This window comes from Meleagris gallopavo, chromosome 1 (genome assembly GCF_000146605.3).
Source record: "Meleagris gallopavo isolate NT-WF06-2002-E0010 breed Aviagen turkey brand Nicholas breeding stock chromosome 1, Turkey_5.1, whole genome shotgun sequence".
Lineage (NCBI taxonomy): Eukaryota > Metazoa > Chordata > Aves > Galliformes > Phasianidae > Meleagris > Meleagris gallopavo.
The window spans coordinates 43,014,297-43,028,465 of record NC_015011.2 but is presented as its reverse complement, the minus strand read 5'-3'; the positions used below and the strand labels follow the sequence as shown (position 1 = coordinate 43,028,465).

The 14,169-nt window shown below is 36.7% G+C and overlaps 1 protein-coding gene across 1 annotated transcript in view; it reads left to right on the top strand.

The window, feature by feature from the left end:
- EEA1 (early endosome antigen 1) overlaps positions 1 to 14,169 on the top strand; it is a 65,050-nt gene that overhangs the window by 24,945 nt on the left and 25,936 nt on the right. Inside the window, exons 9-14 of the mRNA XM_031553882.1 lie at positions 1,766 to 1,882; positions 5,908 to 6,246; positions 10,706 to 10,855; positions 11,765 to 11,884; positions 12,114 to 12,317; positions 12,837 to 13,037. Coding sequence (XP_031409742.1) covers positions 1,766 to 1,882; positions 5,908 to 6,246; positions 10,706 to 10,855; positions 11,765 to 11,884; positions 12,114 to 12,317; positions 12,837 to 13,037 — 1,131 coding nt within the window. The remainder of the gene's footprint in view (positions 1 to 1,765; positions 1,883 to 5,907; positions 6,247 to 10,705; positions 10,856 to 11,764; positions 11,885 to 12,113; positions 12,318 to 12,836; positions 13,038 to 14,169) is intronic.

Below are 14,169 nucleotides of genomic sequence, written 5' to 3'. Positions count from 1 at the left end.
TTCTTTTTCTTTTTTTTTTTTTAATTATTTTCAAAGAAAACATAGGCAATATTTGACAACAGCATATCAATGAATGGCTTTGTCACTGCTTATTTCCATCTTTCATTCACCCCTTTTATTTTTTCTGCTTTCTAATGGAGACACTTAAATGTGAGGTAAACTTTTTGAAAGCTTGCTATTGCTACATTAGATTTCTATTGTATTAAGATAATACTAAAAGGTTGTTAAATAGATGCTTTCCTATTTGGTTAGTTTCATTAATTGCTCAGACATATCAAGCAGACAGTACCTGGAATGAATATTTATCCATCATACATTTCTATTTTAAGAATGAAATATAGGTCAGGTCTTTGATTTGTGATTGAGAGAAATGCACATAAATTATGGTTCTAGTTTGAATTGTTGCAGTAGTAACCTTAGCAAGCTTCTGAATATCTTCTGCACCATATTCTCTCACTTGTGAAATATCCATGCTCTGTTTCTTAAGAACATCCGGATGACAGATCTCAGGACATATTCTTACTAACAGCTTTGTAACAAAATAACCGTATAAAGAACAGCATTACAAAACTTCAGTATTAATAACAATATGTAGTCATACAAAAAATGCATTCATATCTTCTCTTTGGTCTATCTCTTTATGTAAAAAGGTTGTAAATGGTATATTTTTTGTCTGCTACTTCTGATCTTTACTTCATGCTTGAATTTAGTATTTATTTCTTCTTGCTGAAATCTGTTCTTTTGAAAACAGTGGGAGAAAACCTTCTTTGAAATGATTGTTATGAAATACTATAGTCAACATGAATGCATTAATACAGAGCATTTTATTTTTTGTATTACAAATACGCAAGGAAACTATTCTTCAGTGTGTTTATCAAAAAGAAGCAGAGCATTAATAGCAAGTAGAAGTCCCAGAAGTACCTGTGCTTCTGAGTAGCATGCTACAAATACATTTTATTCAGATAACTCAGTATTCATTAACCTTCTATTAAAAACAATTACCTTTGCTGTCCAGCATAAGGATCAATGTCTGCATTTTTTAATTATATGTGGATAGATCAGACTTCAGAAATGTTTATTTTTTACTTTTTATTCTTAAAATTTTCTAAGAAGATATGAGAGGTCTGCAGGAGGAATGATCACAGAGTAACTGGAATACATGATAATGTTTCTCATTCACTCCAGCACAGTGTGCTTTGGGGAAGTCATTGTTACCCATCCAAAGTGCTTTTCTGGTTTGCTTTCATTACTGTATACAAATACTATGTAGTTGTTAATCTATTCTGTGTGTACCAATCCTGTTTGAAGAGTTAGCATTTGTTACCCTGATTATACTCACCTACAGGATCAGAGTATCCAAAAGTCACACACCAAGTTTGCATCACAGTCCAGGCTTGGAACTTTTACTGCCTTTTCTAGTATTTTATTCTAGTATGTATAATCCCAAATGCTTGGAGGTGGGGAGGGCTTCACCTCAAGCTAGAATGTGATAGTGATTAATGGATAATATACTGCGATTTTTTCATTGCTTGTGGGCCCAACCTGGCATTTTCTGCTGAGGAAATTTTAGTCTTGAATGAATCTCAGCTGGGAAATCATTGATATTTCTATAGCTGACAGTACTCTGAGGTGAGTTTGTGGATAGTTTTCTTTTTGTTTAGTTTTTGTTTTTAATGCATGTAAGGAATTTTTTTTTAATTTTGCTATTTTGTTTGGATTCTGCAAAATTTTGTTTTAATTATGGATTTTCTGTCCATCTGTCTAGGCTACCATTAATCAGTTAAGAGCTGAACTTGCCAAAGGACCTCAGGAGGTAGCTGTATATGTTCAGGAGCTGCAAAAACTTCAAAGTTTAGTCAAGGAGCTAGAACAGAAAAACCAGGTGAGAATGCTGTTATTTCCTACATTTGTCATTTCATGTTAAAATGGAAACATCACACATTGCCTTGGTAAGTGCTGAAGACTGTAACAAAACACTTCTTTGTGTTGTAGAAGTTGAGAATTTCTTTCCCCTTTTGCTTGACTTGAAGAATTTTGTAGCGTACAAGTGAACGATATTTTTAAGTGATATTGGTACATTTCAGTTTAATTCCTAAGGGTTGTTAAGATTGCAGGTTTCTAATAGCTGCAGTTTAAAGATATGTGAGCATTAACAGTTTTGCCATTTTTGCCATCTCAATCATTAAAAGATTAAAGCAATATCCATCAAAATATTATGATAGTTCTCAGAAATTATAATTCAGAAGATGAGCTCTATGTATTTGTCTTCCAATTCCTTCACTTTTAGATTGTACCAGTGTCATATTTTTTGGCCTTCTATCAGAATAATGAACAGTAGAAAACTGAAATAAACTCCAGAAGCTTCTCAGCTGATAAGTACTCATTGAGAGCTTTAATTAAAGCCTTCTGAACTTGGTGCATTTTGTATTTTGTGTTTGTAAGAAATGAAAGGAAACAGGGAAAAATATGCATAGTGGTTATTGTGTGCATGCATATACAACACTGTGTTACTGTAAACATTACATATGTATTCAGCAGTAATCTTGCCAGTCATGGGGGGAGGGAGGAAAGGAAAGGATGGGGACCAAACAGTGCATACTTAATAGCATTTACAAAGATATAATAGAGTGCAATTAAAATTTGATAGGATGATTCTTGATTTGACTTACAAAATTAATTGCAGGACTGAGCTAGTGAGCATTGTCATGCTGCTCTTTTCCACAGATTAACAACATTTAATCAAGCTTTTGGCAAAATTATTGCTATAGAGAACAGAGAACTTGTCTGAATATGTTGCTGTTCAATTAACAACATGAAGTGAAACAGATTGATGAATAAGGTACTCATACTTTTATGAGCGACTCCTCTGCTATGTCAGGTTAATGCCAAACACCAATTGGTGAATGTGATCAGAAATGGCAATGAGCTACTTCCAGTTTCAGTGAATAAAAACAATTTCCATCCACCTTTTTATGCAGCTTATAATATGCTAACCAGGGAATCCTGACATTGGAGGACTTGGACTTAGAGCTGGAGAACGTGAGACTGGCTTCCCAAATAACAGAAATTGTTCCCCTTTTGAACAGGGCATGCTCCTTGAAGAAGCTGTCAGGGAGGCAAGAAGTGCTATTAATGCTGGACAGAGTACGTGGCGTTTCGCTGTGTACATCTTTTTGTAATTCATTGCAATGCAGGAAGATATTTCAGTACTTTGACGCAGAGTTCACCTAAAACTTCAAGCAAACAAGCAGGCTCTTTCTTTTATTTTTAGGGGCTCTACTGAGAAGATGACAAATAGATAAGATCAGTTTTCTGAGACCATCAGGAACTGACTTCCCTTCACTTACAGAATACTGTAATTATGGGGCCTGGCTTGTTTTGCACAGCGAGGCATTGCTTTAGAGGCCAGAAATGGCCTGTGGCCCAGAGGAGACCTAACATGAAAAAAGCAGTGTATAGTACACCTTGAAGTGTAAGACTTGCTGTAATTCCAAATGCATCAAATGTGGGTTCTTTTGTTTTCTTTTAGGAAGGTTGTGATGCATTATCTACATGGAAAAATGCTTGGTTTCCAACCTTCTTCTGGTGTAACTGTTTTGAAATTCAGTCAGTCATCACAGTGTTTATTCTTTAAGGCCTATTCACTATGACTGCACACACATGTTATGTTCTTCTTGCATGTATCCATGGAGAAGCATGAAAAAAGGGATTGTGTTTCAGCTTGTATCTTGTGAGATATGAAGGCTCAGGGCTTTGTAGTGTGCTGGAAAACAAGCCTTGGGAAAGAGGAGCAACTGATATGTGCCCATATATCCCATTATGTATCTGGGATGCAGCTGGGATACGCATTCAAACAGGAAATGCTATTGGATCCACTGATATAAGCTGAATGAGGCCACAGAGCTGTATGTGTTGTCAAGATTTCTTGTGTACTTCAGTCACACGTGAAGGTAACTCAGCCTCTTGAGTACGTGGGAATGACTGTGACTTTGTCACCTATATGAGACTGCAGAAGCTGTTAATCTTACAGAGGTGGAAGCTCTGGGTTGTAGCCTGCTAACACAGCCTTGCGGATTTAAACATGATTGTTCCCTGTTGTGGTGTTTAACCTATCAGGGAGGAAGAGAGTAGCACAGAATTCAGTGTCATCATCTTGAACTACATGTAGCTGCTGCTTTTGGCTGTCCTTTGAATAATTTGTATTGAGAAGGTGAAGTAGCTCACATATCACATATCTACATGTGATATATGGACCTAGTAATGAAGTACTAGTAATGTTCATTGCTTATCTCTACTTTCTCCTGTTCTGATGAAAAAGACACTGTGGTGTGTTGGTGTTTCAGGACCACCATTTAGTATAAATGTTAGTCATCCTGGTTGGCCATTTTTCTTTAATGAAAAGGGAATTGCAACTTTATTTTAGATTCGAAATAGTATGAGCCTTGCCACTGACTTCAGCAGGGTAAAGACAGCACATGACTTATATGTTTAGATATCCTTATACGAAAAACTTGTGTGTACTGTAACAGCAACAAGTTGTTCTGCTTTTCAGGAAGCATTTTGAAATATACTGCCTGAGGGCTAAAATACAGTGACCAAACTCTAATCTTAAGACAATTTTTGGCTGAGTTGTACACTTTAGAAAGTCTGCTTTTTTTAAATGGACACTGAAGAGTATTAAATGTATTTGTTCTCAGATGGATTAGTAGAATACCAGATTTGGCAGTTTCAAGATAGTTTTCTAACCTCTATTTTTTTAAAAAGGTTCTTCTATTTATCAGGAGTGTAAAATAAAAGTGCCAGTATGTCATTTACAATGACAATAGTTATTATCTGTAAAAACTGTAAAGAACAAAAGATCAGTTCAATTTACTTGAATAATACTACAGCTTTTTCTTCAGGCAAAATTGATTTCATCCCAGGCTACTGTGTGAAAATGCACTTTTAAGGTGTCCAGCATAGCCAGAATTACAGCTCTCGCTGTCTTTTCTTGGAACAGTGCTGCTGCAAAGTTGCAGAGCTGTCTGAAGTTTTCACACATTAGGATGACCTTGGTTGTCGTTTTTTTTTTTTGCAAGCTGATTTGTTGGAAAGGTTCTTTCGTTTTCTGCTTTTTAATTTAAGGGGTCACTAGAGAATACAGTAGACTCTGAAACTGCAGGAAGAACAAGCTTTTTGATAGGTATTCATAGTAATGCTTCACTGGGACATTGCAGTATCTTACTGATACCTAAATGGAACTTCCTAGTACCTTTCAAGAACAGAATGAATTACCCAAGCTGGATGGTGACTGGGGCCTTCTTGCATCTGTATTTCTGTGCTTCAGCAAATGCCAATGGAAGACTGAAATGGTTTTTGTGGCTTCTTTGTCATCCTTGGTGATATTTGAAATGCTAGTGAAGGCTGCAGCTAAGCTTGAGGAAAAACCTAAGCATTCTTGAGGTATATCTTGTCAAATAAGATACTTAAATTCTATTAGAATACAGTTTTGGTTGAATTATGAAAATTGGTTAAAATTATGTAATAGCTGAAAATTATTTGCAAATAACTTAATTTGTCTATGTGTGTGTGTGTCGGTGTGTGTTTTCCCAATTGTAACAACCTGGAATTTGAACTTTCAGGGAAAGCCAATTATTTTTCAGGATTCACAAATAGATTTTGTGTGGTGTTCTCACAAACAAGATTTTTGTGAGAATATGAAAACAGCATTTCCAGGTCTAACTGTGTGCTATATGGGCTCCATAGTTAACTTATGCAACATGATGTAGAGACCAACATTTCCTTTAATAATGCTTCTGAGTGAGCTCATTGCTGTGTTCTGCATCAGCACTTGGGAGACGTTTGAATATTGTGTTGAACAGATGTAAGCAGAATTGCAGTTAAACTGCAGTATAACTCTCTTTGTAGAATCTGACTGAGAAGCTGCTGAAGAAGGAGCAGGAGTACAGCCAGCTAGAAGAAAAACACAATGAGCTATCTGTGAGTAAAAAGAATGTACAGGCAAGCTTTCACCAGAAGGACCTGGATTGCCAACAGCTTCAGGCAAAACTGTCTGCATCAGAAGCTTCGATACAGAGATTACAGACAGAGCTAGGTGAGAAGGGAGAAGCAAGCCAGAAGCTTAAAGAAGAATTATCCGAAGTAGAAACAAAGTACCAGCATCTTAAGGCAGAATGTAAACAGCTCCAGCAGCAGAGAGAGGAAAAAGAACAGCATGGCTTGCAGCTCCAGAGCGAGCTCAGTCAGGTAAGAGTCCTTAAACCTCCTAGACAATTCCTGTTGGGACCAGTCCTTAAACAGGCCCGTTAGGTTTTATTTAACTGTGCCTTTTCTTGTTCAAGAGGAGTATGCAAGTAGATAACTCATGTTTGAATAAATCCCTTGTATCCCTTCTTCCCCTTAGAGAAGTGAAAAAAGAGTGGACAAAAGAAGTTGTGATAATAGTGGTGGAAATGGTTTTTGTTTTGTTTCGTTTTGTTTTTTCTTCTTATGTTGCTGTATCTGAATCCTTTTGGTTGTCCTGAACTCCCATTGGAAGCAAATGAATACATTTGTACCCCCCCAGTGGCACAACCAAACTCAGTGAGATCTACTAATCCAAGCACTTTTCTACATTTTATTTCTGAGAATACTGATGTAACATGTATCTATCTATGGTATAATTCCCCCCTTCTCTGAAAGGGAAACTAGTCTTACGAATTCTGTTCTGGAACTGTTCTGTTGAACTGTCTTTAAACAAATAGCTTTCCGTTTTGAAGATAAAAGAGTCCAAGGTTTGTAGCTGATTTCTTGTGTTACAGGAGTTTGCGTGATTTTTTTTTTTTTTATTTTTGATATGTGAATAAATAAGGCTTTAGCAGATCTAAAAGAAATTGCTTGTCCACTCTCCTTCTCTGGTTATGTGAACTTTTCCTTCATCCTCCAACTTTTCCCGTCTCCTTTTTTTTTGTTTACGCAAAAGGTAAAAATTCACTGAAATAAAGAAAATATTGTCAAATGAGAATGCAATCAAGAATATTGGTTTTGCATGGCAAATATAGTAGTGGACAACTACTGAAAAGTCAATAAAGTTATTTATTCTGGTTTTGTAAGGTATCTGCATCTCTAATAAGTTGAGGCTATGGAAAACCAACGTAAGTCAAGAAGAGTATTAGAGGAAGTGAGATTACTACTAGAAGTGAAAATAGTCTGTAGGAAGCTTGAGAAAAGTGAGTTTTCTTTTTTACAGTAGAACTGAACAATACTTGATTTGTTCACATTTGTTGAATGCAGAGAATATGTAGTGTGAAGAACAAGGATAATGTGATGTCTTAATGTTGCTTCTCTTGCATCTCTCCACAAAGACCTTTTCTTTATGTTATCTACAGCCATGAAAACACCCAGAGCATAACACTTCCACCATCTGAATATTGTTCTACTGTGTACAGTGAGTTATGGAAGCGAGACTTGCATACAACATTGAGCATACAGACATTCAAGACTGGCTTAACTCTGTCTTATCTCATGTCTTTGGAGAGTAATATATTAGATTGGATAAATATTTGTGTATCAGGAGTAATGTCCAGTCCTAAGATGGAAATATATATATTTATTTTAGGATGTTGCACTTGATCTTAATATTTTCTCAGCTTTCAATCGTTTGAACAAGTCAGAAACAGATTAAGTTGCAAGCCATGCATGCATGGCTTATCTTGGAAGAACAGTGACTTGGCAAAACGTTGTGTATTTATTACATCCTCAAAATGTCTTTCCTTCTTCATTGAGTCTTTTTTGATGAGTGAAGGGAGAGATATGTTAGTCATCTGCTTAGGAATCCTTGTTTAGTAAAACTGCCTCAATCTGTCTAGGCAACACATATGCAAGCTTCGAAAGCAAAGCCAAGAACTAGAGCTGAAATCTGGGTTCAGATTGTAGGGACTTTTTTTGGGATGCAGTTTTGAGGTAGGCAGACGGAAAAGGATCATGAATGATGAGTTGCTGTGAAAGGAAGTGCAGGCCTAGCACGTTCTCTAGAGATGTTGCTGGGAAGGAGATCAGTCTAAGTGAGAAAACCTAAACAAGCTGCTACATCTCAGGGCGGGTTTTAGAATTGTGTTGTAATAGCATAGCTAGGAAAAGAAGTCATTCACGCATGATATAAAATTAGGAGTGAAATCAAGCAAATATTTCTTTTCCTCTTTCCCTTCCTCCAAACAAGAGTTCAGTAACTATTGTCATGGAGCAAGCAAACTGTTCTTATTTATTAACATGATACTTCCGTGGGGTTGCCTTTTTTCACTTCTAGTTCAGTAGCTTATGTTGACATAATGTAATACTGCTTATAAAGACAGATGTGAGGATTTTTAGTCAAACCACATTTTCAAAGAATTTCCTCATAATTCGCACAGATGTAATCCTAGCAGTGATGTATTTCTGTAAAGTGCTGACCTGCCTGACTGCTACTACAGACAGTAGCTGGGATTCTCTAAATATTACCACCTTCTATCCTACAGTCTTCAATGAGCAATTGACATTTTTGCATGCTTAGTGTTGTAAGTAATGGAAGGAAGCTTATATAATATATTCAAGCAAAGCAGACGAGTATTTTGCTTCTGCCCTGAATTTATTTCTGAAAAGAAGCAGTAGTTTTTCAGTTCCATGTGCTCCTCTCTGAGCACTGGTTAAGTTTGTATATTTTAGACTTTGAGTGACCTAAAGGAAGTGATCTTCACAATGAAAGGAAGCTCTGATGATGGTATTGGTTCCAGCGCTGCAATGGGAATAGGAAAATAGGAACTACTTCAGTCTTGGAGAAATGTTAACTGCTAATATATACTGTCATTCTTGTTTTCTTCTGCAAATATAATTCTTGTTAAACTAAGCTGGAATACCCTGTAGCGTAGCTGCTTTTGCTTAAGTGTTTCACAAGAAAAAAGGCGGCAAGACTTTACCATGAGTTCTGTAGTGATCTCATTGCACCTTTTCTTGGGTTCATTATTCAGTGGTTACCACAGAAAAAGACAAATTTTCTTGCTTTTTATGCTCTGTCCTTCCTCACTTTCTATCTCTCTCTTAACTCTGCAGTCCAATTCAAATAGTCAGCATTTCAGCCACATGCTTGACAGCTTTTCATTTGCGGCGTTTGTGGTGGTGGATGTGATTTAGCCTGGTTTCTTAAGAAAATAAAGCATTTGATTCTCTGCCTCTATCCCCTGTGACTTTTGTACTGTATGATAACTTCAGTCAGTTCTGAAAGATGATTGAAAGATCTTCAGTGTTGGGTTCTTCAGCATTGCACTTTTGTGGAAGCAGACTTTTGGTTGAAGGAGAGAGGCTTAGTCTGTTCATGCCTTACCCCCTCTGTGCCTGGGGGCAAGATTTAGTGTTACCAAAAGCCCTGTTCCTTCTTTCTGTCCTGCTAGGCAATTCTGGAGAAGGCTCAGGAGAGACCTCATTGCAGCCTTCCAGTACTTGAAGGGAATTTGTAATCAGGAGAGAAGCAAACTTCTTACATGAGTAGATAGTGATAGAACAAGGAGAAGTGGTTTTTATTTAAGAGGGAGATTTACATTAGATGCTGGGGAAATTTTTCACTGAGAGAATGGTGAGGTGGTGGAACAGAGAAGTTATGGATGCCCCATCACTGGAAGTGTTTGTGGCCAGGCTTGCTGGACCCTGAGCAGCCTCATCTAGTGCATGACTTAGTGGTTGGCAACTCTGTCCATTGGAGGGAGTTGAAACTGGATGATCTTTGTCCCTTCCAACCCAAGCCTTTCTACAATTCTGTGATATTAGGGGGAGGTCCTGAATGTACAGAGTGAATGATATCAATATCTTGGATGTAAGTTAATAAGAAAATAAGTATAATTAACGTGGATATCTAGAAATGGCTTACTGTGCTGCAATGAGTGGATCACTCCCATTTTTTGCATCAAATTGAACTTTAATTGTGTAGGCATAAATTTGTTAATGTAGAAGTAAGTAGGAGGTAACTCAGAATCTTTGGAGGTAAACTGAAGGGAAGGAAAGTTGATTTTATAGAGCAAGCTTTTCTCTAACAGTGAATTGTGCAGTAGTGCTTTTGATGACCCCAAAAATTCCAAGGGAGGTTTACGTCTGGCTGGAAGAGCACGTCTAAGTGCTGACTTAGGGTCTGCTGCTGGGATGGGCTGAAATGTAAGCCACCGAAGTTACTGTGTACACACTACAGCAAAGATTCATGCATGTCTTCTCAGCACTGAATGAACGCCTAGATCAAACTACCAACTCCTAGTTAGTCTAGCAATGCAGAACAGTGTATTGTTGGAACCAGTGCAGTGGGTAAAGGTGTGGTGTTCTGGCCACTGAGTCTGTGTGACTCAGATGTAAGGTGAGATCACGCTAGAGCTTTGCTGTTTTACACAGTAGTTCTTATGTCTTTCAAAGATTGCCCTATTTGTTTTTCTGGTAAAACTTTGAAACAGATGTAGAAGGGTTTCTCTAGATAAATGAGGATGTTTCTAGGCCCCTTCTACCTACTACTTTGAATATTTACTTACCCTTGTGCAGTTGATGCTGTTCTTAGATGTGACTTTGTTTCTGCATTATATGGTGTATCTTCATGAATTCAGGAGCTTATGTTGTTGTTTTATTCCAGGTAATGAAAATCTTGGTCAAGCGTGGCAAAATTGAGAATTGGCTAAAGACTGAAGGAATGGATAACTTTTTTTCTTCTTTTTTTTTGCAGTTGCATAGTAAGCTTCTAGAAACAGAACGCCAGCTGGGGGAAGCACATGGGCGGCTTAAGGAGCAGAGGCAGCTCTCTAGTGAAAAGCTGATGGACAAAGAGCAGCAGGTGGCTGATCTTCAGTTGAAGCTTTCTCGTGCTGAAGAACAGGTAGGAGCATTTTCTGCAAACTTCTGTTTATACTGTTTCTGATAATAGCCTGTATATAGTCATGTTGTTATGTTGTAGTTTACTGTTGAAGTCTTACAATGAAATTGTCAAAATCAGCCTAAATGCCTTAGACATTACAGATTTTTTAAGTCTAAATGCCCATTTCATGTGTTTATGTTCATGGTATTTTGGAGATAAAAGAAAGATCTTCCTTTACATTGATGATCTTTGTGTAAGAATTGTATAAAAGAAAGATGTAGGTGCACATGAGCACATGTAGGTAGTACTTTGTGTGTAGATGCTACTGTGGGATAAAACTCTCCATGAAAAAAATGTGAACATGGCACAGCAGCTCATTGATAGTTAATAAATTTTATGTGGTGGATGGGTAGAAATTGCTTGCTTTTATTAATTTTCATTTATTTTAATGAGTGTCTTGTATATGTTGCTGGTTTTCTGCTACCTCTATGGGGATTGGCCAAATATCTGAGTGGTATGTTGTCAGAATTTGTAAAGCTACTACTATAAAAGAGGAGAGACTACTAAACTGAAATTGCTGCTAAAACTGCTAATAATAATAATGTTTTACAGGTTACATTATCAGTCATGTTGCATCTTAACAAGTGTTGGAAAAAAAACTATACTAAAATCTCTTTTTATTGCTTCTATTTTTGAGAACTAAAATACATGTCTGATAGTTACATAGTTTTCACTTATGGTTCAGGATCTCATCTATTAATAAGAAATGCTTGAGTTAGATTTTTGTTCTTTAACTTAGATTCACACACTTCTATTTTTACACCAATTTTCATATATCCTTGTTTAGAATAGACTGCAGGCATTAGAATAGACATTGAATCCTATTGAAATACTGAATGGTGCATACTCACTAGTGTTTTTTTCTCTCAGCTAAAGGAAAAGGTGGCAAATTCCACGGAATTGCAACATCAATTAGATAAGGCAAAGCAACAGCACCAGGAACAGCAGACGCTTCAACAAAACACGACATCAAAACTTCGAGAAGCCCAGGTTACTTACTTACATAGCCTCACGTAAAAGTGTATTTCAGATTTTCATTATTTTCAGTATGTTTTCTCTGTAAAAGTGGCTTACGGGACTTCAAAATAGTTAAGTAGCTTTTATGTAAATCTCAAATAGAATATACAGAGGGTGTTTAATAAGCTTATCCAACATTTTATGCATTAGGAATAACTTCTAAGGTCGCTATAATTAAGGAAGCTGTTCTGCAATTTTCTAGAATGATTTGGAGCAAGTACTACGACAAATTGGAGATAAGGACCAAAAAATTCAAAATCTTGAGGCCTTGCTTCAAAAGAGTAAGGAAAATATCTCTCTGCTTGAAAAGGAAAGAGAGGATTTGTATGCGAAAATTCAAGCTGGTGAAGGAGAAACTGCAGTTCTTAACCAGCTACAGGAGAAAAATCACGCTCTGCAAATACAGGTAAGAATCGAGAAACCTGTTTCTCTACTCTTTTTCATTATTGTATCTTAATTATGTTATTCCTCTCTCATTAAATATGACATTGATCTTTTCCAGACTTTGCTGTTTCTTTGTGTGTGTTTTGGTAACTTATCTGCTATCGGCAAAGAGGAGAGAATTCCTAGGTGTTTCCTACATACATACACTAACAATAGACTCTTAAAAAAAAGTGGATGCATGTATGTTTGTTTCTTTTTAAAAAAGAGTTTTATTTCCTGCTTTCCATACTAAAATTCAGTCTAATTTGCATCTGTTGTTTTTTCAGTTATTGATTTTGTCGGAGTAAGGCTAAATTGATGAGTCCCTTTTGTTTCCATTTTTAACTGGTATCCTATTGAAACTCTGATATTGTACAGTATAGCTTTATTGTAGTAGCTAGAGTTAGAAGTCTGGAGCTGTGATAAGATGCCCTGGAATTCCAAAGTTTTATGACTTTTTTTGGTCCTCCTATTACAGTCTCTGTTTACCTCCTCACTACAGGTAACTCAGCTGACAGAGAAGCTGAAGAATCAATCAGAAAGTCATAAACAAGCCCAAGAAAATTTGCATGAGCAAGTGCAGGAACAGAAGGCACATCTAAGAGCTGCTCAAGACCGTGTGCTCTCTCTGGAAGCCAATATCACTGAGTTGAGCAGTCAGCTAAATGAAAGTAAAGAGAAAGTATCACAACTTGATGTACAGGTAATGGAACTCTATGCTGCCTGCTGCCTATAAATCCTGTTCTGATTTCTATATTCTCTCTGGAGAATGTACAAAGCAATCTGGGAAAAAATTACGTGTTTGTACTTGCAGACAAAGTAAGATAAGGCAGATTAATATGCAGAACGTGTAAGTGGATTTAGAATAGGAATAGATAGCAAGGTTGATTTTTGTTTGTTTCTTTGTCGGATAGATAATTTTTGGTGGTGGTAGTGGGAATTCATAATCAAGTTGGGAAAATTTGTCTTCAAGCATCTTTTGTTGTATTTGTAATGGTTAATCATCCACAAAACTGCTGTTATCACTCCTAGGTTCTGTGCATCAGAGTGAAAGTCTGTCAAGTCATTAAAGATGTTGCTGTTGCCTAGAGATTTCTTGTGCATGTAGCTTTTACCTAAAACAAAACAAAAGATGCCTTGTTACCAACTCAATTGAATTAAACAAGGCAATTCCCCACTATAGTCTCGGTGTGGACTTTTCTACAGTTAAGTACTGCTTACACTAAAACCAGTAAATTCTCCTCAGGGATCACAAAGAATGAACAACATCTTAATCAGAAGTTTGGCAGACATTGTTTTCTTAAATTAATACACTTGGAACACCTAGTACTGTTTGATGAATACAGTATGTTAAGTAGTGTTACTCGGTTTCTGAGTAGGTCTAATAACTTCTGTTGTTCTGTAATATTTTTGCTGGGCTTTGCTATAAGATCTGGATTGTTCTTCAACAAGACTTCAGTGCTAAAACAGTAATTTATGGTCTGTTGCATCTGCTTTCTAAGGCTATATGAGCTTTGCTACAGCCTTTGAGAAGTAATGTGTCTGTTACAGATAAAAAATAGCAAGCTACAGTAGTCAGTGACCCTGACAATTACCTCTATGCACCAACACCATTCATAGCTGCCGTATAAATGTAGGTGGCTGGATATTTTGGAAGGAGTGAGGGGTTGCTCCCGGAAATGTCATTAGTAACAGTGAAAGATAGTATACACATTGCAGCATATTTTAGTTATTTTTGAATTCTTTTTACCTCTAAAAATTTTAGAGGATCTCAAACATTCATTTAGTGTGAAGTTATCAAGATACTTGTGTGTGTGGATACATTGTCTATTCCT